The 27,313-nt window shown below is 35.2% G+C and overlaps 1 protein-coding gene across 1 annotated transcript in view; it reads right to left on the bottom strand.

Moving 5' to 3' along the window:
- Window positions 1-14,339: 14,339 nt before the first annotated feature.
- The window catches only part of CDH19 (cadherin 19), a 60,658-nt gene continuing 47,684 nt past the window's right edge, over window positions 14,340-27,313 (bottom strand). Inside the window, exons 9-11 of the mRNA XM_022584310.2 lie at window positions 26,285-26,399; window positions 23,938-24,189; window positions 14,340-21,003 (exon numbers count right to left, since the gene is read on the bottom strand). Of these exons, the coding sequence (XP_022440018.2) occupies window positions 20,513-21,003; window positions 23,938-24,189; window positions 26,285-26,399 (858 nt within the window). The 3' untranslated portion in view covers window positions 14,340-20,512. The remainder of the gene's footprint in view (window positions 21,004-23,937; window positions 24,190-26,284; window positions 26,400-27,313) is intronic.

The raw sequence follows: 27,313 nt of genomic DNA on the forward strand, positions 1-27,313 counted from the left end.
AAAGAACACTGTATTAGTCAAGGTTCGCCAGAGAAATAGAACCAATAGAAGTTGATAGTTAGAATGATAGATAGATAGATGATAGATAGATAGATAGATAGATAGACAAATAGATACTTTAAGGAACTTGGGCTTTGACAAGTCCAAAATCTGTAGGACAGTCTGGCAGGCTAGAAATTCAGGTCACAGTTGATGTTGCAAACTTGAGTCCAAATCCCTTCTCTGGGTAACCTCAATCTTTGTCCTTAAGACCTTCAACTGATTGGATGAGTTTGACCCATGTCACTGAAGGTAATCTGCTTTACTCAGACTCTACTGATTTAAATGTTAATCACATCTGGAAAATATCTTCACAGCAACATCTTAGTCTAGTCTTTGACAAAACTATTGATCAACATAGCATAGTCAAGGTCATACACAAAATTAATCATCAAGGACAGCAAGGAAAAACAAAAGATATAAGATGTAATGTTGAATAAAAAATTGCACACCCATACTGTGCATATTTTAATGAGTATGTATTGACTGTGATGAATGTGTGTAGTGGAAAAAACAATGACAAGTTACTCAGTGGTACAGTGTCACACCACATAGGTAGAACGCAGAATATAGCAATGCATAAAATCTGGAAATAATCTCAACATATATCCTTTATATACGTTCATATCTTTTTATACTGTACATTTACCTCTTTCAGATAAAGCCCCAGAAATGTGCTTCTAGTGCGAATGAGTAAATACATTTTTATTTTTAAAATTTAGAAAAAATATTTATCTAAAAATTACCAAGAAATAGAAAGGTAGTAGTTACAAAATCTGGTTTAAAAGAATAATAATAATTAAAATATATGTTCTGAGTGGAGAACATATATTTATATCCCTTATTGACATGGAATGAATATAATACACTTTGACATCAAGTTATTTTTGACCGTGAGACTTTAGTTGATTGGAGGTAGTTAACCTTTGATGTGAAAACATACCAACACACTCTCTAGAAAAATTAAATTAAAAAAAAGAAAAGAAAAAGTAGTTTTTGAGTCCCTATACAGACTCTTTAGAATCACAGGTTAGACTGGGCTGTGGACCACTGGGGAAACCGCCTCCAGCAAATGTCTGAACTTAGGAGAATTGAATGCAAAGAAAGAACCTAACTGAACTAATGTTTCTGGGGACACGTTGGTCCAGCACTTGCCAATAGAAGTACATTGCAAGTAAGAAATGAAGGGTAAACATGTAAACTTAATTTTCTAGTAGCTACGTTTTAAAAAGTAAAAATAAGGTTGTTATGTTGATTTTAATACCATATTTCACTTAAACCAACACATTCACTATAGTATTTCAACATGAAATCAATATAATATTATTAATGATACTATATATTCTTTGTTTTCACATTGCCTTTGAAAAGCTATGTGTATTTTACACTTATATGACATCTCAGTCCAAACTAGCCTCATTTCTCATGCTCAAAAATACATCTGGGGCTTCCCTGGTGGTGCAGTGGTTAAGAATCCACCTGCCAATTCAGGGGACACGGGCTCGAGCCCTGGTCCGGGAAGATCTCACACGCCACGGAGCAACTAAGCCCATGCACCACAACTACTGAGGCTGTGCTCTAGAGCCTGCGCACCACAACTACTGAGCCCACGCACCACAACTACAGAAGCCCGCGCGCCTAGAGCCCCGGTTCCTCAGCAAGAGAAGCCACCGCAATGAGAAGCCCGCGCACCCCAATGAAGAATAACCCCTGCTCTCCCCAACTAGAGAAAGCCTGCGTGCAGCAAGGAAGACCTAATGCAGCCAAAAATAAAATAAATAAATTTATTTTAAAAAATTATTAAAAAAACCCAATACATCTGTCTTGTCACTATCACATAGCAAATATGGCACGTGGTAAATATATAATAAATGTTAGTTATTATTACTGGCACTATTTTAAGGAGTTTGATTTTATTTTATATGCAAAGTAAGACATGAACTAGTTTAAGTAGTGGTGTGACATAATGCAATAAACATTTTAGAACAATGACTCTGCCAGCTGAGCACATTTGAGGTAGATGAATTCTTATTAGAAGTATTTACAGACCAGTTAAGAACTGTTGCAATAGTCCAGGTGAGAAAGAATGATGGCATGTAACAGGAGGATAAGAATAAACATGGAGATAAGTGAATACATTTGAGATCTGTATAACAAGTATTCAATAGAATCAACAGAACTTGATGAGGGTTTGGATATGGGTGAGTAAGAAATGGGGAAATCAACATATTTCAACTAACAACCATCCCCATCATCTTCTGGTCCTTGCTGAATTATGGACAGGAAACATTGCGAGCAAATTTCTGGTTGAGGTTACCAATGAGAAACTTTGAAAAGAAAAAAATCAAAGGCAGTTTGGAAGGCAGAAAAGAAGCAGAAACCACTGTTTCTCCTGCAGTGGTTTCAGGCATAAGCCTGTGTTTTGGCAGACATGAACTTATGTGGCTCTGCGGGTGCTCCCCTGAAAATTTCCCTGTCTGCTGTTATAGGCAGCTCCTATTATTGTCTAAAGTTTCATTGTATTTCTGCAAAACTGTTTTTCTAAAATCTAAGACTGAAATTAAGAGTTAGTAATAACTCTCCAGGCCTTGACTTCTCCAGTATTCTAACAGAATTTTAAGGATATCATTTATTGAATTAAATACCTATCTGCGGGAAAGAGAGGTTTCTATTTTTGTGTCTGATTCTGGCCAAACTGTGCCTGATGTGAGAAATGGGCTGAACCTCCCTCCCAGTCTGCTTTATTTTGGTTTTAACTCTACTGATAAGATGTAGTTTGTGAGATCTGGAAAGTGAAAGAGAAAACTAAAGGCAATTTATTCCAGTCGTGGTGGGCAGGACACATGGGCTTCTGAGGGAGTAATATATTGCAACTCCTCAGGCTTTAATATTTTTTTCCTGCAAATTTCCTGTCCTGTGCTATAGGCATCTGTGATCATTGGCATTTTCCTGCTAGTTTGATTACTCTTTGATTTCCTAAAACCTTTCCTAGGAAAGGTTCTCCTAGACTTTTGTAAATCAAATCTTCCAATAATTCTTATGCATTTAATTCCTTCAATTACTTTTTGACTTACCTAGAGTGATAATAATCAAGCTTCAATAGGTACATACTCAGTCCTATAAATTATGCTTTGCAATTACAATATTAGGATATAGAGTCAGAAAATAATGCATCTGTATTTTAACAACAAACTTGAAAGTGTTTCTTATGATATTTTACTGATACCTCTGAATAATGCAAAATCTGTAATAGTGTTTTTAGAAGACATACACATGTTAATGAGAGTATCTCACCAGAATTGATACCTTAAGGTACAATACTAATAATCTTTTGTAGATCGACGCTGAAATTTAAGCTTTCAAAATGTTTGTCCAAGACTTCAATTAAAAAATAGAAGACATTTTATCATATTATCAGATTCAGTAAAGCTGAGAGATTAAAAGAATAAATTGTATACTGTTGAAAATTCTCCTTCCTTTGTGATTTTAGCCAGTCTACTACCTAAGTTTATTTTGACATTTATCAAATCCAAATCTTTAACTTTTAAGAAGTCACAGGAGATCTTTCACCTGCTTGGTACTTTTTCCCATGTTTGACATAAGAATATATAAAAATAAAGTTGGTGTAAATTCATGCAATATAGATGCACAGCAGCATGCAGGCTGCGGCATTTCATTTAATTCTTATTAACTTGAAATTGGAAGCACCTATGACGCCAAAACAGCAATCATCTCTCCCAGCCCAGCTTTAACTATTTGCCTTTTTGGATAAGTCAATTTTGTAAGGAAGGATAATTTACACCTATCTTAAGAGCCTAATTTATTATTTCATTGATGACCTATTAAGCCGTCAGTTCTGTACTATGCCCTGTGATTATTAAAGAGATAACTTTTTGGCATGATAAATTAGGATCAATTCAGAAAGAAGTATCAGATAAGAATTTTTAAATCTAAGCTAACTAGAGATAAAAAGATAAGTGACCACTCCATCTTCCTATGTCCTGTAAAGTGTCACTCTGGGACTTTGCAAATAAAGTGACTTGCATTTAATTCCTTTTCTAAATGTACTTCTCTATGCATTTACAAGTTTCTCAAAAACTGAATGTGGATGGAGAGAGTGCTTTAAAACTATTTCAGAATATGCTCCACTTATATTAATTTCGAAATCAAGAAGGCTGATCCACATTGGACTATATTTCAGAATAAAATGCCCATAAAGATACTGTAGTTCCATTCTGATACATTCATGTTTTAGAGGAGTTTCCATAATTCTTAAGTAAAACATTAAACCCACTTCTCTGTTAAATTATATAAGAAAAAAATAATCTACAGGCTTTTGCTTTAAAGAAATGACAGGGATGGCCACTACTTAAACAAGATCTGTATCTTATAAGAAGTACTGTATATGATAATCACCTTGGGAAAAGTGTCCATTCAAAGAAATGGCTGCACTGGGAGAAGTTATGGATGAATTGTAGAGTCATATGCTGAAAATCTAGGTTATTTCAAAGTCATACAATCTTCTTTGAACCACACAGGTTAAAGCAGAGCCAAACGAAAAAACCTGTGCTACAGAAGCATATCCTTTAAGGGGTCAAAGAACCAGATAAAAAAGTAATTGCTGTTCAATTGGTTAATTGATTGGATAATGTATCAATCACTGGAATATGTCCAATTAGAAGCTTAGATAATATTTACCTGGCTATAAAGAACAGAATATGTTTACTATTCGTAATTACAATAACCTTTAAGTATCAAGTATCATATCATTTACTATATATTTTCAAATACATTTTCTAATTTGACCTTCAAAAACAGGCCAGGTAAATAAAGCAGGTGTGTTTAGTGAATTCCTACAAAGAACTGTAATAGGCATAGGGAAGTTATGACCATTTAATTTGTTTTCCTCAATTCTAGCCTCCTCTCTCATAGAGATATTACTATATTTGACTTTTCACATGAATAAACTGAAGTAGGAAATTTTAATTGCTTGCTGATATCTGACAGAATCTACATAAAGCCTGTTCTTCATAATCCAGGCAAATTCCACACCAGGTTGTTTAACTCTTAGGACATTGAAAAAACAATCATTATTTAAAGCACTGAAGTACTAACATATAGCTGTAAGTGTATTGGATTTCCAAAGACTACCTTAAAACAAGCGTTAGAAAACTATGGCCTGTGAGCCTGCTGCCTGATTTTACAAATAATGTTTTATTGGAACTTAGCTGTGCCATTAACTTATGTATCATCTGTGGCTGCTTTATACTATAAAATCAAACATGGAAAAGTTGCAATAAAGACTGTATGCACGGCAAGGCTAAATTATTTACTACCTGAGCCTTTAAAGAAAGACTTGCTGACCACTGCCTGGGATTCACAAGGGCCACAAACAATTTCAAATTACAACAAAACAGTAGGAAGAGCGCAACCCACAACAAAGAGGAAATTCAAAACCGTAGCTTCTCCCAGAGAAGCGAATGGTTCTAACTCCACACTGAGCACCCAACCTGCTCATCTGGCTGGGCACCCACTGAAACACCTGAAAGATGAACCCCCAAAACATCCAACTTTGAAAAGCAACATGGCTCGAGGCTCGCGACCACAATACCCGGCAGCGAACTGAGAAACCGCTCCTAAAAGGCTTACCCCAGGGCCCAGCACAGAAGCAGCACTTTGAAAAGCACCAAAACTTTATATGAAAGAAGCCAGTTTGCTAACCTTAAGGCGTTGGTCTGAGGGTCAGCGGCTGCTGAGATGAACTCCGGGGACAGACTGGCGGGCGTAGTCTTTTTTTATGTTTGTTTGTTTGTTTTCCGGTACGCGGGCCTCTCACTGTTCCGGCCTCTCCCATTGCGGAGCACAGGTTCCGGACGCGCATGCTCAGCGGCCATGGCTCACGGGCGCAGCCGCTCCGGGGCACGTGGGATTTTCCCGGACCGAGGTACGAACCTGCGTCCCCTGCATCGGCAGGCGGACTGTCAACCACTGTGCCACCAGGGAAGCACGGGCGTAGCCTTTTTTTTTTTTTTTTTTCCTCTTTCCAGATAGTGCCACCTTTGTGCTCCCCTCTGCCTTGCCCCAGCTGGTGGGCTCCATCTTCATGGTTTCCTTCTGCCTTGCTTAAATTTTGAGGAGAGATTTCTGGCACAAGCAACGACAGATAAAGAGCTTGGAAGACGTCACCCCCCATTCTTACAATAATAACAGCAAAAGCTGAACAAACTGAAATTCACTGACTTTTCTTAAACCCGTCAGATAACTGATATTGCAGCTTATTATTGGAAGGCAGACTGCCACGCTGAACTTTGGAAAGACAGGTGAATCCAGTCAGTCTCAGCTCCTGGACCCATTAACTGGTAGTTTGAACAAATTGCTGGGGACTGAGTGTGGTCTAGCGTGACAGTGAGAAACTCCTAAAAGCTGCAGTCTTTGGTGGATTTCCCCTCTGGAATTCCAGAAGCTTTTAAGAAAAAGAGCCCCCGGGTCCTCCAAAACAAACAGGAAAGAAAATGGAGAAGGGAGAAAGGAGGGAAGAAGAAAAGAAAGAAGGAAGGAAAGAGAAGGTAACAAAGAAAGGTTCCTTGTGTTTCTGGCAGTGGGGAAAGAAAAATAATCTTTGTGAAAATACGCCCCGAATATTCTTGGTAGACCTGTAGAACAGGGTTATCGCCGTGGCCTACCCTCCAGGGAAACAGACCTTTCCAGAGACAAACCCACCTAGAGACAAGGGCATTTATCTAAGTCTAGCTCCCACTACCGTTCTGCCTCACGTAAGCGGTGGGGGGAAGAAAGAAATACTTGTGAAGGTCACAGCACTGGGACAGAGGGCCACTAAGAGAGATTAATCATAAGCTGAGATTTAATCATAATGTTATAGGATGCTTCCCCTCCCCCCCCACATTATTACCACCTCATCAGAGCTCCAGTAAATAAGAATGGATTGTAAATGAAATAACCGCAACCCAAGGACTCCATGTAAGGAGACAAACAGAAGGACACTAGGTGAATTTGAAGATATATACATGTAATCACTTTAAATATGAATGGTATAATCATTAAAAAAAAAAGAGACTGTAAGAGTGGATATAAAAATAACCCACTATGAGTTGGGTATATGAAATGCACTTTAAATGTAAAAAGTCAAATAAGTTTAAAAGTAAAGGGATGAGAAAAATGTACCATGTAAATATTAATTTAAAAAAACCTCGAATCTGTATATAAATTTCCGAAAAAGTAGACTTCAGGACAGAGAAAAGTATCAGGTATAAAGAGGGATATTATATAGATCATAGACATAGACATAGGAATAGATATAGGCAATTCTCCATGAAAATATAACAGATAACGGTCCTTAATGTGTATGCATCTAACAAAAGAGCACCAACATATGAGACAAAAACTTAAAGAACTAAAGGATACATAAACAAATCCATTCTTAGTTTGACACTTCAACACCCTCTTTCAGTAACTGACAGTTCAAGCACACAGAAAATCAATAATAATATAATTACCTGACCAACATTGTCATTCAATCGAATTGACATTTATAGAATACTCCATCTAAACACAGCTGAATAGACACATACAAAGTTTCATCCCAAAGGGGTACTTGTTAACAATTCTGATACTGCTATAGATGTATATTAGAATTGAATAATTAAGTAGATGGATGGCAGATATTAGAAACCACGTTTCTCACTGTTGGAGCATAGTCTAGATAATAGCAAGTGTAGAAGGCTAGAATGACCCATTAGCTAATGGATTAGTGTTGGAAACATAAGTATAAGCTCAGATTTTGCTTAATACAGATGCAGATGGTTGCATATGGAAATATTTATGATATGATTAAGATATGTGTATCTACACATGACAGTAAACACATGTATATTTCCCTGCTCTTACGGCTGAGAGCCTAAAAGGAGGAAAAATAAAAAAAAAGAAAAACCAATACCCGAGTAGCAATAAACACTCTTATTGCCCAAATCTTGGTTTCTAACATCATTCACCAGTAGAAGTTCCCAGAGCTCATTGGAGAAATGGCTGCTTCTGGGAGTGAAGCAGGAAATATACAAAATAAACCTAGAACATCTTATCGTGCCAGAAAGTAAGAAAGTGCTGTGCACAGACACATACACATACACAGAGTCATGGGGCGGGAGGGTGTCAAAATGACACAAAATCCAAATATAAGAACTCCTAATGGCCAAAGCTGGAACAATCTGAGCAACAAAATAAAATAATATTGGATAATAACCCAAAGTATAAAGTAAATATCCATGAGTATATACTGATATAAATAACTGAGTGAATACATAATCAGGAGACCTCTCTCCCATGCATAAGAATCTCTAAAAGTATGCACTTACTCTGCCCTCAATGAGGGGAAGCATAATTCCCCATGTCCTAGATGTGGGCTGTACGTAGGCACTTGCTTCCAAAAAATATAGTATGAAAAGGGAGAAAAAAAGAGTAACTTAATTGTGGAGAAAAGTGATAGACACTACCCCAACCAGGCAAAGCCAACAACAGCAACAACAAATCATATGGAAAGTATGTACCCTTGATTTGGTATGATTAAAATGGCACCTCAGTGATCTTCCCCCCAAAACACACAACCCCAGTCGAAACACTAGGAAGACATTAGTCAAATTAAATTAGAGGGACGTTCAACAAAATTCCTGACCAGAGATATTCAAAGCAGTCAGGTTCATCAGAAACAGTGAAAGCCTGAGAAACTGTCACAGCCAAGAGGGGCCTAAGGAGCAGTGAAAACGAAATGTGTTGTATCCTGAATAGGACCCTGGAACAAAGGAGATATTAGTTAATATCTAAGGAAATTTTAATAACTTGTGGACTTTATTTAATAATAATATATCATTCTTGGTTCATTAATTGTAATAAGTGTACTATACTAATGTAGAATGTTGATACTGGGGAGACTGGGTATGTGATATATGGGAAGTCTGTACTATCAACACAAATGTAAATCTAAAATGCAACATAACAAACATAAATCTAGAATTGTTTGAAAAATAAAGTATATTCACAATTTTCTTGGGAGAGAGACATTTGTGGCCAGAGTTGCCTCATGAGTCAAATCCTATTGCAACACTGATTGCAAATGAATGGCACCCCTAAGAGTTTCCTTATGCATGGTTATGCCCTCTACCTAGCTGTCTGCATTTGCACAAAAACTGGCATTCACTACTTGTATATTTGGGGCAAGCCTAGCTTTGAGGTAATTCTTATGTACCTGCAAGCTAAACGGTGTAACCAGAAGGTTCTGTCTAATTTCTAAAGAAATTCCACTGTGTGGTAGGTAAATGTGTATGAGGTACAGTATTGTATCCACAAAAATCATGTGAACAACCATCTCCTTATCAATCTTCTGCAAACCCAGCTCAAATATCACCAGTTTATGGAGTGTTTTCTCACCACACCTCTCTGCCCTTTCCCCTACTGGGCACTGCTAGCTTTGGGATTATGAGAAATGTATCGTTGCACACCTGTCTCTCATTTAGAGTATATTTTGGGTATTAAGAGACCTTGTAGTATTCTCTTTGATTTTCTCAGCATCTACTAAAGTGCTTGCCATGTAATCGGTGCTCAATAAGTATTTATTGATTGGGGTTTTAAAGGGAGAATTGAATAAATAATAAATATGCTACATGTCCTTAGAAAGAACCAGGGATGAGAACATAGCAGAATAGATTCTCACTATCTTATGATGTGACTTCTGCCTCTTATGATATATGTTACTATGAGTTGTTATATATACATAATGGTATTTTTCATTGCACAACTCTATAGGTACTTAGTAAACTAGAACCAAATCACCTTTAAAAATGCAACAATATAGGATCACGTAGCTATCACATTTTAAAGATATTTAATAGTATTATTCAAATGGATCTTTTGAAGAAAATAATTGCTTAACTAACAAAATATCATCTAAAATTTGCATTTTCAACTTTTCTTGCTGCTTTTAGTAGGTGAAGGACACTTTAAGGACATTGTGTCTTACAAGTAGTTTAACAGTGGTTTACCTGTATGAAATTTAACTTTTGAAAAGATTGACAATGTTTACTCACATTATATTTCCTCAAAGAATATCTACTAAATACTTGAGTATTCCAAAGCAAATTGCTTGACTCTTCTATTACTAATGCGAAGCAGTATGGGTATGATATTTAAAAATTCATTGTTATTCTGATCCTCTCTCATCTGGGGCAATGTGTTAAGTCAAAAGCTAATTGTAAAAGCCACATCTCAGATAATTTCTGCTTGAATAAAGGAACTGTCTGGAAGAAGAGAGGCATCTTGAATTGCTTTATAAAGGTGTGATGTTGTTGAGATTCCCAGTCTCTCAGTGGGAAAGTTGCCATGTTTAACATATTTAATACATTTAACTATCCTACCTTTCAGAAAAGCAATTAGAGGTCATAATGGAATACTCTGATTAACTTAATGTTATATACAGGATGAAAATCAATGGAAGTGATTAGGGAAGGGAAAATATGGGCTGAAACCTTCCTCAGAGATTAGCATACATGCCACAAAAAAGTAGCATTTGGCTTTTGGAAGTGTAAGGCGTGTGGCAAAGCAAGAGTCAGCTTGGAAATGAATAGCTCTGCCCCCACAATGCATTTGAGTTCAAATCCCAAGGTCCCATAAGCTTTGTGCAACCAATTTAATTAGAAAAAAGAATACGTTATAAGGTAGCAAATAATTTACAAGGGCAGAAACCCTTCTGCAATCTGGAATGTTAAATACAATACGATGACTCATTCCTAAAAGCTTCAGCTATGACTTTCAGTTGTAGTTATCTATACATTTTAATAAATCTAGTAGTTTTTATTAATGTTGCAAACCAAAATTTTTTTAAAGGCTGAAAACCATAAGAAATTCAGGATTTTAATGTAATATAAAATTCTGTGTGGGTTGGTGCTACTTCCTCATACATATTCAGTTATATTCTCTTACTCTGAGCTGATAATGGTAATGTTTGCTTTGACACAAAATACAGAAAGGTCCATAGTCTTCTCTCTAAGTAAAAATGGGTAGAATGCACCCCCTGCAGGGGCAGATTATATGGGTGTCTTGTCTACCTTGCCTTTCCCAGATCAGAGTCAAGCTTCATTTCATCAATAGTAACAAGGCATTTTAATTACTTGGTTAGGAACACAGTAATGATTCAATGCTAATAACTGCCCACCATGTTTTAATATTCACTCTACAAATATTAAGAGGAAGGATTTTAGGTTACATTCTTTCCACACGGAGAATAGAAAGAGAGCATGGAGAATAGTCACTTGAATACATTTCCTTTGCAAATTGCTCTAGGTATGTGGCTCCTGAGTTATTCTCTTTCTTCTTTTCATCCTTTCCAGGTTTATTATATTAAAGATTTGCATGGTTTTTGGCCCGAAAGTTTATCAGAAGACAATTTTAAACAAAGAATTTCAAGTTAAAAACTTGAAATTTTTAAAGTCAAATTAAATTGACTTGTATCATTCTATGTTGACCACCTTAAAAATTAAGACCAGAGGGCTTCCCTGGTGGCGCAGTGGTTAAGAATCCGCCTGCTAATGCAGGGGACACGGGTTTGAGCCCTGGTCTGGGAAGATCCCACATGCCGCGGAGCAACTAAACCCGCGAGCCACAACTACTGAGCCCACGTGCCACAATTACTGAGCCCACGTGCCACAACTACTGAAGCCCGCACACCTAGAGCCCGTGCTCCACAACAACAGAAGCCACTGCAATGAGAAGCCCGTGCACCACAACGAAGAGTAGACCCTGCTCGCCACGACTAGAGAAAGCCCGCGCACAGCAACAAAGACCCAGTGCAGCCAAAAATAAATAGATAGATAGATAAATAGATAAATAAATAAAGACCATATTTGAGTATGTATGTAGAAAGATCAAAAATAAAAACAATTACAATTCAGATGTGCAAAAAATCAGTTGATTGATATGCTTCTCAGTGTGTTAATTTTATATGATGACCATATATCCCAATATACAATCACACATTGCTGTGGACGAAATAGAAACTTCTATTTTGTTTTCATCCTGAGTGAAGAGGATGTGTGCTGGCGAAACCAATAGATGACCTGGTGCTCAGTAGTGATGGTGGCTATTATCTTGGTATTTCAGGTGGTTTCTTGGTCAGTTGCTGTCTCCTTTATTCAAAGAGTACTACAGTCTTTAATATGATTCAGACCATGAACTCTGATATCAGTAGAGGAAAGCTAAAGGAACATGCCAGGCTTATTATCATGCTTTTATTCCTAAGGCATAGATCATTGCTGAAAAATACATCAGGGAATCATGTGTGTTTATTTACGAAAGCTTACTTTGTGCTGCCCAACCACATCAGAATAATTCAACAATCCTGTGAGTCTTGGTGTTCAGTTCTCTGTTTCTATGAATCTCAAAAGTCATTGCTTAAAAATAGCTAATCCTTGTCTCTGACTGAGGATTAAATTATGAAAAATAAATCAAGCGCATTCTAAGATACAGAAAATGCTCAAATAGAAAAAAAAAAAACAGCAAAGAAAGAACCAGGGGGAGGTGACAAAAGCAATGTAAATGAATGGTAGTTGCTCTGAATTCCCAATGTGAATTTAGTGGTTTTTTCATATTCTTGCCTAATCTTCTTTCTTTTGCTCATTATTTATTTGCTATTCATGACAACATATACACAAGTATTTATTTTATTCCCTTTATGGGGGGATTATTACTAAGGAGAGGGAAAAATCTAAGTCATATTAAGTAAATTAATATACTGGATTTTTATGCCATTATCTAATATAACAATAATTTGAGTATCCTTAAATAATCAATCTTCTTTCTGTTCTCAAATATGTTTTGAGGGTGTCATTTCTATGGCTGATTAGTAGCAATAAGGAATGGTATGTAATAATAATGGGAAAAGTAAAATGTTCAACACTTCATTTTGATAGAAACAGTTTCAGTAATAATAATATAAAAATAGCTCAGTATGTTTTGAAAAAAGAATACTAATCAACTCTTTATCCTATCTATATGTATATATAATTTATATGCTACCATAACATCTAAAGTAACAAAAAAAATCACTGGTAACCAAATGAATAAAGCCCCTACATTAATAACATAAGGAGGTGATGCAAATTAGAAGCCGGTATGGTATGATGGGTGAAAGCCTGGAATCTAGAACTAACTTGCCTGGGTTTACATTATCACCACTTATTACATGTATGACTTCAGGCAAATTACTCAGTCTTTCTTTGTCCCAGTTTCCTTATTAGTATGCTAGGAGTAACATCAGTACTTTTCTCTTATAATAGAGATTTAAATAACACTTAAAACAACACTTAGAATAACACCTGGAAATGCAACTGCATTAAAAAAAAAAAAAAAGTGAGAGAGATTTAAAGGAACAGCTTTATTTATTTTCTTTTTTCATATCTTTATTGGAGTATAATTGCTTTACAATGGTGTGTTAGTTTCTGCTTTATAACAAAGTGAATCAGCTATACATATACATATATCCCCATATCTCCTCCCTCTTGTGTCTCCCTCCCTCTCACCCTCCCTATCCCACCCCTCTAGGTGGTCACAAAGCACCGAACTGATCTCCCTGTGCTATGAGGCTGCTTCCCACTAGCTATCTGTTTTACGTTTGGTAGTATATGTATGTCCATGCCACTCTCTCACTTCGTCCCAGCTTACCCTTCCCCTCCCCGTGTCCTCAAGTCCATTCTCTATGTCTGCGTAAAGGAACAGCTTTGTTTGACATATTCAGAAACATCTGAAAGAATACAAATCTCATCATTAATACTTTCCTGTTTGGGGACAGTAGCGTAACTGAATGAAGAGTAGTAAGAGGCAGTGACTCCTTTGCAAAGCACAGGGGGGAGCTGAACTCAACACCGAATCTCACCTTAGCGCCAGCTCTCACCCTGGTCACAGTCTCTCACTCCACCTCCATTTGTTCCTCATCATAATTTTTCCAGCGAGGATGCAGATATAGCATTTGTTAGGATTCCAATCAGGGTTCATTATGCAGTACTCAACTTGGAGATGCTCAGTAGGTGATTCTAGTGGATAAAATCTTTGATGTTTGTATTTACTTATGGTGGATAGGTGAACACAAGTGTGAGAAATACGTAGGATTTTCACAGTTCACACTTTTTGCTAGTATGTCCTTTGGTACAGATTTCATTTTCAAGCATTTATGTAAAAAAATAAAGTAACATGACTGTAGACTATTTTATAAAGTGGGAGAAATTTTTGCTCTTAAAAACTATGTTATTGGGACAAATTATTTTAACAATGTGTGATAATGGTAAGGTAGTATGAATAAATATACCATATGATTTATCAGCTTCTAATTTTATTTATATAATCGCTAAAACTTAAAACATTTTCAATTGATCAGTTGAAATTCTATGTAAATTGAATTTGTCATGTGCAGGTATGTTTTAAGTTTTAAAGAGAGTTAAAATTAGCTCCGCAGAGGAGTAATACGGAGGTCAGCTGGGATAAGAAAGGAGTTTCTGAAAACTGAGGTGGCATTATGAGCTGGATAATTGCCTAGAAGTTGCCTGAGTCCTAAGATTGGATAGATGAAAAGAAGATGATAAAAATGTACTCATCAGAGAACATACGGCAACAGGTCCTTAATTTTTTGTTTTTAAAACGAGAAAGGACAGGGAAATGTAGATAGAAGCCAAAGTGCAGCTTTTCGTTTTGTATCTTCAGAGTTGCTGAGAACAATCTGCTTTGTAATTTAATTTTAAATTCTTAACATAAAATTAGAACTGTGGGTATCAGACCTTAGATATTACAACTGGTATGAAAGCTTTCTCTTGGAGCCATTAGCATGTGAACGTCACGTTTTCCATGTAGTTCTAATAAAGCATAGAAATAACTTCATTTCTCCATTAGTTACAAAAGTGAGCAAAACCAACCCTTTCTTTTTTGATAGTTTTAGTTTGTTTCTAAAATATTTATACCTAGAAAAAGTTGCCAGCAAATGTTGTTACTACTTAACTTAGCAGGTCTTTTTCCAAATAAATGTCACAGAGGAGCGACTTTCAATCAGAACATCTCATACATAATGTATAACTTGAGCAATTAATTTTTTCCTTTGGTAATAATGGCACATTACCCTGGAAGGGTGAAGGTGTGCAGGCAGGAAGTAACAGCAAGTTAATTATTGTCCTGAATTAATTCATTTTCTTCTCTCCATTTTTTTTGTATTATTAACCACAGTCAGCACACTGTACATTACATCCCCAGGATTTATTTATTTTATAACTGGAAGTTTGTACCTTTTAGCCATCTTTGCCCATTTCCACTTCATTTTCTTTTTGGCCATAATATTTCAAGAGTAAGGAGATAAGTCTATGAGCATTCCTAAAGTTAAACTTAATATAATTATAATAATTATTATTTTAAGAATCACAACAGGTAAAAATGTCATGTTTGCTATACATTAAGCCCAGTTAATTATTTATATGTATTATTTCAGTTAATTCCTCCAATGATATGATGAGTTATATATCCTTAATATCCCTATTGTACAGATGAATTCCATATATAATCTCTATTCCCTTTCCTAGGACAAAATATTCTATAGATTTGTACCTCTATGTAATCATGAATATATGGTCATTTCCATGTCCAGCCTTATTTCTAGCTGAGATAAACCACTTAGCACTGCAGAAGCCAAAAGAACATATCACATTTTAACTATTAAAATGAATAAGCACAAAGAAATAGCATGAAATAAAGTTGTATAAACTATTGTAACAGGCTTTCAGATGTCCTAAGAACACTATAAATTATATTTACTTTTTTTGTATTTTGCTAATGTTTTCTACTAGTAAGGTGAAATTTAAATTATTCAAACTATATGAAATGCCAAATTGATTTGATATGTTAATGTATCCACTTTATCGATTAGTTTGTAACTTGAAAGAAACATCATGAAAATGTTTCATTTTATTCCGTTTTTAAGAAACACTTGCCTTGATCTTTCTTATGCCCACTTTGGCCAAGGTGGTTGTCTCTCTCCCTGTTCCACTTACTCTGCTGCATCTGGACCTCTGGTTTCTGGGTGGGGATGGAGGGATGAGAGATAAAGGGCATATAAACAAGGCTGGCTCTATCATAATTTCACAGCCAAAGTTCTGTGTGACGACAGGCATCTGACTGCTGGCACTCTATTCTGGAGCTCGTGCATTGGGTGTTTGGAGACATTTTAAGGACCAGAGGTCCCTGTTTTTCCTTAGCCTGTGTGACACAGTCTTTGGATGACTGATTTAAGCTCCTTTCAGCTTCTACATTCTGTGCAAAATTTCTACACCTGGAACCACTTAACCTATGGGAAATTCATGCAGTTTTGCCTTGCCAAAGGCTAGGAACTGCATTTTTCCCAGTTTTAGCCCTCTCTGTTTCCCTGCCATTTCATATCAGGCAGCTTCCCATCCTTAGAGCTCTCTAGGAAAAAAAGACAGCAAGAAATACTAACGTGTCTCAAGGATCTAATCTGTGATTGAGATGCTAGTCTCTAATGTAATTGTGAAATTATAGTTTCCTGGAAGAGGGGATATAGTAGAAAGGAGATAGTTGATAGATGGATATGTGGATGGGAGGATGGTTGGAGGGGTACATAGATATATAAGACAGACGTAATTGGATATGTAAAAGCCACATAATCCTTTTCTACATTTATTTCCAGCTTTTAATGTACTTGATATCTAATGCCTATTTATATCATATAAAAGAACATGAAGCTACCTTGTAGGTTTTGTGTAGCCCTGTGAGCTTAACAATGCATTTGTTACCAAATTGTGTTCTAAAATATGAAGCATAGAATTCTCATGCATCACAAATGTTTTCCTATTCATCACACTTCAAGGGAACTTATTCATATGAGAACTTCTACAGCAATCATCAAAGGATGTGTTTTGACTAAACAGTATAACATTATTACCTTTCTCCACAGCAGGAAATGATATCAGTAAGTACAAACAAGTTAAAATACCAAATTCATATAATTTCTAGAAAGATTTTGAAAAATCTTATTGTAACCCAGAGCTACCCAGTGCTAACCTGGTTAGAAAAATACATTAATTTCACATTAATATTCAACAATGTCAATACGGCTTCTATAGAGGACCAAGTAAAATAGATTGGGACTCATTATTACATTCATTTAAGAAATATTTATTGGTCACATACCATCTGCTAGAAACAATTTTAGACAAGAACAAATGAAAAAGTCCTACAATCCCTTGCTCAATTAGAGTTTACATTCTAATAAAGGATAAAGGCAATAACAAGTAACATATATATAATGTACTTGCTACAAAGTAGCTGAGTGATTTGATGCAAAGAAAGGCAGAGCAAGGGACACAGTGGGAGAGAGTGGTCCGGTACGCCTTTCTGAGGAAGTTGCAATTGATCACGGACTTGAATGAAGTGAGGGAATGAAAAATAGAAATGTTTGGAGGAAGATTGCTTCAGGCCTAGAGCATGGCATTAGAAGAGGTCAGGGCACACAGAGATAAGCAGACACAGGATAATATATGACCTTGTATGTCAGGTCAGAAAACTGATTTATATTTCAAATGCGCTGTGAAGCCCTTGGGATCACTCAGGGCTAGAAAAGAAAGGGATCTGTGCATTCCAGCAGAATAAGGTCAGCTGTTACGATGCTGGGCTGATATTTATTGAACTCTTGCGTTTTGTCTGGTACTACGTGTGCTTCCTGTTTTACTTATTCTTCACAACAATCGTGTGAAATACATACATTAGACCTCGTTTTACCGATCACAACCTCAGATACGGAAAGATTAGACAGTTCGATAAAGTTCACGCAATTATTTAAATAAAAGTGAACTAATTCAAACTCAGATCTGATAGGCTCAAGCTATGTGCTTAGTGAACAACTATTATTGCTAACATTTTCTGATCCCTATAAAGGATTTCAATATTTTCCTGTTTCAACCACTAGTAATTTAAGACTTACACATAAACCTGTAAGTTAATGAAGGGTGCTGTTTAAGTAGTGCAGGTATTAATGCGAAGCTGTGCTATTTCATAAATATCCTCGCATTGATTTACCTTTATTAAAATTTACAAAAATGAGACCTTAATGTCATGTCTTTAGCTTAGGATACAGCTGTGTTCTTGCAACAGCTGTGTGACTAGATAAAAAGGTTAAAATAGTTATTGAAATATTACCAAGTATAACTTCTAGAAAATTGCAACTTCTCTACTAGAATCAGATAGTATTTTCTTGATATAGTTTAAAAGGACACTTTCTAGACTAGCAAATAGGTATCCAGCCCTGAATCTCTTTTCCTATGTACCCTATGATTGAAAATCCTATCATTAACTAAACCAGAATTTATTTTAACACATCTTCTTAGTGCCACTGGACTCAAACACTAAACTTAGTGATGCAGATACTGCATTTATATAAGGTGTTCATCCAAGTTGATAAGTTGTTTGTAAGGCTTTCATTCATGACTGAACTAACTGCAAGCCTCAGAAGACCCTATTTCTTTTTTTCTAATCTATTTTCCATGGATCGCTTCATCTGCTGTTTATCATACATTCCAGTTCAACCAAGATCATATAGCACTATTTTCTAAATACAGGGTACAGCCATTCATGGAATAATTCATGAAAATTTCCCTAACTATACTCTTTCAATTTTTATGTCCATATGATAGGAATATAAATGTTCTCTCAACCCATACATTTTTTTACCTGCAAGTTTTTACTTTATTTTTGAATTTTCTTTTGTTTACTGTTCGTACTTTTCCCTAAGTAAATAATGATATGAATATACCAGGAGTTACTACAGCTTATGTCCTCTCTACTACATTTAATATCTTCCTAAATTGTTGTATTTCAAGTCTGATTTTCTCAGGCTTTTGTAAAATGGTGATATCTGTGTTGCTGACATAATGGTACCTGATTGATACTGATGAAAAAATTCTCTTCTATTACATGGTATGGATGGTATTGTCTTAAAGTACAGAGAAAAAATATATTGTAGCTATTGAACTACTCCAACTTTATCTCAAGATTATTTGAAGTACTTGATTAGAACATATATGGTCAATTTGGTTCAGCTCAGTTTCACATGCTATTAATAAAAAATGAACACATAAAGCTATTTTGAGGACACAGTATTCACTACTTTCTTTCTGTTCAACCTGTGAATTTTGAATTCCACTTTGATTTGGATAGAATAATTGAGAATCATTCTTACAAGGTTGATTAAAATTAAAGTGTTTTATTATCTTACTATCTAATGTTACCTTAAAGCTTTATGTCCAGCAGCTTAGCATACTTCCTTCATAATGGTACCATAAAGGTAACTATTGTACCTAATTTTATATTCCATAATAAAAAAAATGACACAGAAGAATCAGTTATAGTCTAATCTCTTAATAAAAAAGGAAATGCTGAGAATTTTATCATGTTTTATTTTGTGCATGGTAAGAGCAAGGCAGCTGATCGTAACATTTAGGATGAATAATAACTCCAGTTTGAATCCAGTATTCCTTTCATTTATATTATTTTTAGTAGCAATAAAATTAGAAATCAAAAACTAAAATTAAAAAAATTTCACACTTCCTACCATTTTCTTAAAGTTCAAATTTAATGTTCAGTAAATGTTGATATGTGTTTTATCATAGTATTGTGACATGATAAAGATGTATTTTGGATACATAAGAAAATAACATATGAAAATCTCCTAAACAAAGTCTATGTCCCTTTTTTTATATAAAGCTGTAATATCAAAGAGAATACAAATTTACACTATATCTTTGAGTAATTAACAGATACAAAGCATCTGTCTAAATTTGAAATCAGTTTTAAAATGTGGTCTTGATGACATTTTTAAAATATCAAACTAGAATGAATCATAGACTCTCAGTCAGACGCTTGCTTATTCATAGAGAAGAAACAGTTTTTAAAAGATGTGTATAACCACCGAGATTCTCCTAGGTGTTTATCTCTGTAGAGTATCGGGAACTTAACACACATAAACTCTTCACTCTTACTTTGTAAGATTTTAAAAATGGATAAATGAAATAATATTAAGACAATCTAGATCAGGGCCCTTTTCACATTAAACTTTCAAAAATTTTGAGAATTTGTATTGGATGGTATTGGAAAAATGTCAGAGGAGTATTTCAGGGGCACACTAGAGCTGGCCTGCCTTGGCACCCGAGAGCTGACTGTTAGCTTCACTTCCCCATACCTGCAGTCAGTGACAATGGATGGGTAGCTTGAAATAACCATGGGATACTTACCCCAAGAATATCAGAAAACATTATAAATTGGGTCTTTTCCTTTTTCCCAAGAACCGGAGTATACAACTCTTTACCAAGAGACTACCAGTTTGCGCAAATACACATTAGCATTTAAAAAAATTATTAATAAAAAAGCCCTAATTATTTGACTGCATAGCCGAACCAAACATGCATGCTAATCTTTTAAAGCGAGGTCCCAATTCATTAAGGTAATCATAGTTTTCATCCTGATCAAAGACTGCTGACCCTAAAGAGCTCAGGGATCCAGCTAAGGACCCTGTCCCCTCAAAAGCATAGGTCTGGAGGGAGTCAAAAGGAGGGGCACAGGGATCAGTGTTAGCCTCTTCGAGCTTTTCTAGAATGAATTTCCTGAATACGGCACTATCTGGGCCAACCTGCAAAGACTGCCTGTACAGACTCCGAATTTCTACCCTGGTGGCTCTCCGAGTCTTGCGTTCCCGCATGACTGTGCCACCCTGCAGCTCTACTATGTCAAATGCCTCTGTATCCTCCTCTCCGCCACCTTCATCATCATATCTGAATATATTCTCTCTGAAATCTTCACCTTTCTCAGGAAATAGAGTCTGTTTCCTTCGTTGTTTCAGACCTAGGTTCAAAAAAATAAACCCTGTCAAAGAGAGCATACAAGAACATTAATTAACACAAATATAATACAATATTATATATTATAAATACATATGCTTCATATTACCCATAATATTACTATTATATTATAAATATATAATATATAATAAATATCATATATTAATATGTTATCATATATTTATACTAAACACATTATTAAATATTGTATGCTACAATATTTTATATTATAGATTATACACAAATATATAATGTACTATTTAATAAATATTATGTCATAATATATTATATAAGATATTGTTAAATATTGTTATTTATAATAAACTATATAATTCTTGCTTCTGTTACAAGCTCAAGACATAAGCTTCGATTTTCTGATTATAAGACAAAAAGATATATTTGCTATTGAAAATTTACTGAAGGGACTTGCAGAATGACAAGGAAGTATAACAATCTTTCTGGCTGATGGTTTAAAGTAGAAAAACATCATAAAAATATAGCGAATTGGGCTTCCCTGGTGGCGCAGTGGTTGAGAGTCCACCTGCCGGTGCCGGGGGCGCGGGTTCATGCCCCGGTACGGGAGGATCCCGCGTGCCACAGAGCGGCTGGGCCCGTGAGCTGTGGCCGCTGGGCCTGCGCGTCCGGAGCCTGTGCTCTGCGACGGGAGAGGCCGCGGCGGTGAGAGGCCCGTGTACCGCAAAAAAAAAAAAAAAAAAAAAAAATATATATATATATATATATAGTGAATTGTTTATGATGATCAATTTAAGATTAAAAATTTTATATTTTTCTTATATATTGAAAATGGAACAAAGCAGAATCTATATGCATCTGCCAATCTCAGTAACCAATGATCCATGTTAGTGGAAGTTAAGTACACAGAACTGATTTGTTTTTCGCCATTGAGACAAATTCTGTGGCATAATTATTTTCTAAGTTAATATTTATTGACTACAAAGTATGTACCAGTCATTTTTCGGAAAGCTTTACATTTATTCATTGATTAGTTATAATACCCGTATTTTATTATAATTCTCTATTAAAGATAAGGAAACTGAAGTGCAGAGAGATTAAGTCACATACCCAGAGTCACACAGCTAGGAAACAAAAAGCTGGCATTCAAAACCAGAAAGTTGGTTCAGAATCCGTGCTTTGTTATACCATATTAATTTCAGAAATTCCAAACCTATCAGGTTTCTGAACCATAACACTGGTATGTCCACATCGATCAATTATATAAGATAATTTTAGGATTTTGTAGAAACAGAACAATTTCAGAATGCTTTTTTAAATATTTAAATTTTAAAGAAAAGTGCGTGTGTATATGTGTGTGTTTGTGTGTGTTTCATGGATAGCCAATCCTTACACAATCTTGGATCTTATGTAGCTGTTCAGCATTTCATCTATAAGAATTGAAACAGGAAGTAATGTTATTAATATTATCACAAAGAGAAATACATTAGGCCATATTTTATACAAATTTTACATTTAAAGAAATTGAAATAGTGTTCTTGAAATAAGGCCATCGTGTTTGAATCCTGGCACTGTACTTTAATACAGCAGAGGTATATGGTTGAAATAGAAAGGGATCTAATAAATAATTTTTCAATCTATGAAAATTGAAGAGCGTATTCTTGAAACTTTCACAGGAAACTGATGACTACTGGTTTACCCTGATTTCCCACCTTCTCAGTATTACTCGTGCCCTTGACAGTGAGGCTGCCCTTGGTATTTACTTGCAGGGTTTCGGGACTAGGTTTAGTTCTGTACCAGTGAGTAACTTAGTACTTGCATTCTGCAAACATTATACTGTTTTTACTACTTCTTGCTTCTGATATCTAGCTATGTAGCTCTAAATTCAGTTTCATGATCAAAGATCATTAAAAATAATTTTGAAAAACTGAAGCTAGGTAGAAATGAAGGGTAACTTTGAATGGTAAAAGAGGAATGGTAAAAGAGGAAAGCTTTGAGACAGACGAGAAGAGTGAAGGCAAAGCAAATTCTGAAACATTTTGTATGTCCCTTTGAGCAGTGAGTTTGGGATTCCAGAACCCATGGCTGATACCATTGCTGTCAACACTCTGTAAAGTTGTGTTGGCTTCGATATGAAGTTATGAGGGAAAGCAAGAGAAGGGTTTAGATTATATATACTGGTATGTTAAAGAAAGGGAAAATGTTTTGCTAGATGCATGTAGTTTTGAAAGCCTGGCTAAAACATTTGGGGCCTCATTTGCCTCATCCGTAAAATGAGAATAACTTATCTCCTTGTGAAAACAACAGCAGCAACAAAAACAGACAAAAACAGGTGGAGCTATTTTACTATTTCTTTTGTGTTTAGCACTTTAAGTAAGACCCTCTCTTTTACATTTTTTCATCTTAACATTTACTTCCTCAATGCTCCTAGGCTTCAGTGAGCTGCAGTATCATGTTGGATAGAGGTGTGTTATGGAATATTAGCACTTCATTTACTAGCTGCATGACTCTTTGTAAACCATATAACTCTTGGAATTTCACTTTCTTCATCTATGCAATGAAGGTGATAATAGTCTCCACTTCTTAAGGTTATTTTGAGGATCAAACTGCATAATTTCTGTAAAGCACTTAGGACACTCTCCTGGAGTATAATAAGCACTCAATGGAATCTCATCATTATTATTACTAATTTTTATATTGCTACATATGTTGCAATGTGTGTGTCCAAAACACTCTTAAAAGGATGGGCACAGGTATACTCATATACTCATAGAATTCAAGGATCATCTATTTTCAACCTGAAGTGCATATTCACTCTATTTTTCATTCACTCCACTTGATTTTAGAATTGTAACACATTAAGAAGGGCAATTAAATGCAGACACACACACAAGACCACACATACCATTATAATGGAATTAACTCTTTTCTATATTTATCATGTTACTGTCAATAAATGAAGATATGCTCAGTTCACACAACTTACCACATATTATCATAATGCATATCAGAATAGCAATTATGACTTCTGTCCTGAATCCCATGGAAAGCATAAGATCTTTATTACTGCAGGTCTGCGTGCTACCAGTGTCATCACAGGCACAGACGTGTATGGTAAGGGTGTTTGTGCTTGTAAGTGATGGGATTCCATTGTCAGCAATTAGGATGGATATGTAGAAGACAGGCTCTTCTTGAAGGCTGAAACCAGTTCTATTAGTCAAAATTACAGCTGTGTTATCTAAAACAAAAATCCATGTGCATGATTTTTTCAATAATACAAAAGAAATTCATACCAGTTAAATGTACTAGAGGCAGCAGTGTAGAGATCAAATAAGTTCAAATAGGGAAGAGCAAATTTCTGATAAAAAAGATAAGAGATCAACTCAAAAAGTCATTATTGATTTTGACATTGCCTAAATCCCAATTTAAAAATTAGATAAAGTATATGAATCAGTTCCAAAATGTTTTTTGATAAATATATGAAATGTACATGTGGAACACAGAAAAGAAAACAGCATTTTAATTAGATATAATAGTAAATAGGGGGTATTAGCATTAACTTTATAATGACAGTATCAGTTTCATTCAGGTTAAATACTCATGACAGTGCTTTTTCTAGTAGAAACTCATTATTTTCACAAATACCATTAAATACACAAGGTTTTCAAGTCATCTCCCTATCACAGCAAGTGATCTCAAATAATGTATTTACTAATAAGACAAAAGAATTCATTTTACTTGGCGTAAAAGATTCTATTAGAATGTTTCATTTTGCTTTGACATTATTAACCCATTTTCTACTTAAATTTCAGAGAATCGTTAAGCCTTGGTAGTACTGATTAATTCACCTAGACAGAACATTCAAAAAATTAACAAAAATAAACAATATATACTTCAACACATTTGAAATTGCTTCTCCCTCAATCCCAAAATATTCTAAATAGTCTTTTCCAGTGCAGTTTATTGTGTCTCAGTACTAGTGTTTCCCCCCGACTTGACTTTGATTTTTGGTAGTGGCATTCCCTGAAATATTTTCTGTGGCAATCAAACAAATTTTAGAAGACACAAACAAATAAATGGAAACATATAAATGGAAGACTTTGAAATAGGCAAATGCAAATAAATGGAAGTCTTTTGAAATGTATGCCTACTTATGACTTTTCCCAAATCACCTTTTAAAAACTAATTCTCCATCATGCTCTTGAAGTCTATAAAACTCTTGTAATTTTATTCACTAGGCAGATTGAAGAGGTGAGAGAGTTTATATATTTTTGGTATGTATTGCATTAAATTCCTTGTAACTGCAAACATTAAACCAAATCAATTATTCTCTTTACGTTCAATATATTTATTTTGTCCCACTAACTTATTTTATATTTACATAAACAAATCTAACCCACAGCTTATTTCTTATATTAATATTTGCATTTTTTAAAATCCTAAATCTATTTGAGTTTCCTTCACTGGGGAATTTGACAAAGGCAAAAGGAAAAGAACGTGTCTGCATTTATTCTCCCATAACAGATCTCCCCTTATATGGAGCTTAAACTCAGTTGTAAGGAAGGACAGCTGCAGGTGTTTGGTTATAGATGCTTGAGTAATGAATCCTACGGTGTTTCATATCTTTGAGATATGAAGCAAAATTAGAATAGAAATCCATGTAATGACAAAAAAATATTTTACTGAAGTGAAGGAAAAAAGAACAGAGTGGCTTTGTAAAAAGTTATTCCCCTTCTATATGGGAGGAAAAGGAATTCTGTCCCTCTGTACAAAATCCTTTAGAACATTTTGTTCTCAGGCTGATATAATCACTTCGTTTTGAAGGAAAAAGCATAGTCTTAAGCCAATTCCAAATACTTATAGCTCCTAATTAATGACTCCAAATATCTTTCAATCAATCAAGCTAACATGATTATATATAATCATGTTATATATATATAACATGATTATATGATTCAATCAATCAAGCTAACATCATTTTCTTCCCCAGACATGGGTTGAAGTTTGAGTTATGTGAAGACGTGAAAGGAACCATGATGTCAGAACTGCAATTATATTTGCAAGGTCATTCAGACTTTACAGGGGCCTATAGCCAAAGATGACTTGAAAAAGTGCTTCTAATTTAAAGAAATCCAGTGGGAAATGGGGAAATGATATTCCTAGGACACTACTTTGAGTTTTGTTTCCAATTTCCATTGTCACTCCTTGCTTTATTTCTCAACATTATCATATTTAAGGTATAGTATAAAAAGTAATTTTACAAATTTCCTTAAAATTAAACAAGATTCTCGAAGAAGAATGGATAGAAAGTTATTATGAGTGAATGGCATTACCTTGATTATCTATGATTGTAAAACTTGAGTTATTTTCTACCACAGATACATTAAAGTAAAAGTGGTGATCTTCTATGGATTCATCTCTATCCACTGCACTGATGGTCTGAATCACCTAGAAAAAAATAGGGGATAAGTTTTTTATATTATTATTCAGAAAAATGATCATTATCATTATTATATTCTTCTTATTATTAGCTTTTATTAAAATTGCTCTACCAAAATCTTTATGGATATTGCAGAGGATATCTCAAACTGGTGGAGAATATGAAAATATTTTTTCAGGTTAAAAATATGTTTACTTGGGGCTTCCCTGGTGGCGCAGTGATTGAGAGTCCGCCTGCCGATGCAGGGGACATGGGTTCGTGCCCCGGTCCGGGAAGACCCCACACGCCACGGAGCGGCTAGGCCTGTGAGCCATGGCCGCTGAGCCTGCGCGTCAACGTGAGAGGCCACAGCAGTGAGAGGCCCGCGTACAGAAAAAAAAAAAAAAATATATATATATATATATATATGTTTACTTGCTCCTTTCAAAAGAACATTTTAATATTACATAATAAATAAACTCTTGTTAACAGAGGAGAAGATTTCCATAAGCTAAGTTCGTTAGAAAACATCCTCCCATCCTTCCTGCCTGGATTTCTCCCTTCCTTCCTTTTTTCCTTCTCCCTTTCTTATCTGAATACCAACCATTATGATTTGCTGAAGTTATATATTTCCTGCTTATATTGACAGCATAGCTGTGGTAAGCTTATTGTCTTACTAGAGTATTTGCTAAAGTAATGAGCTTTTAAATTGATTTGAGGAAGTAATGCATTTAAAGCTTAGGGGCAATGTACATGATTTCCTTGACCCACAAAGATTATAGGAAAAGTGTTCCATGTCAAATAAATCCCTCTCTCTATCTCAGATCATAAAAAAGTGAAATAATGCAACTATGAACAAACGACAATTAGTTCTTTGCTTTCAAGACATGAAAGTGTCAGTCAAGTAGTTAATTATTGTCAAAAAAGAGATGTGCTGTCAAGA

The sequence above is a fragment of the Delphinapterus leucas genome, chromosome 14 (assembly GCF_059928025.1).
Source record: "Delphinapterus leucas isolate spDelLeu-1000000601 "Yukka" chromosome 14, BTC_Dleu_Yukka2, whole genome shotgun sequence".
Lineage (NCBI taxonomy): Eukaryota > Metazoa > Chordata > Mammalia > Artiodactyla > Monodontidae > Delphinapterus > Delphinapterus leucas.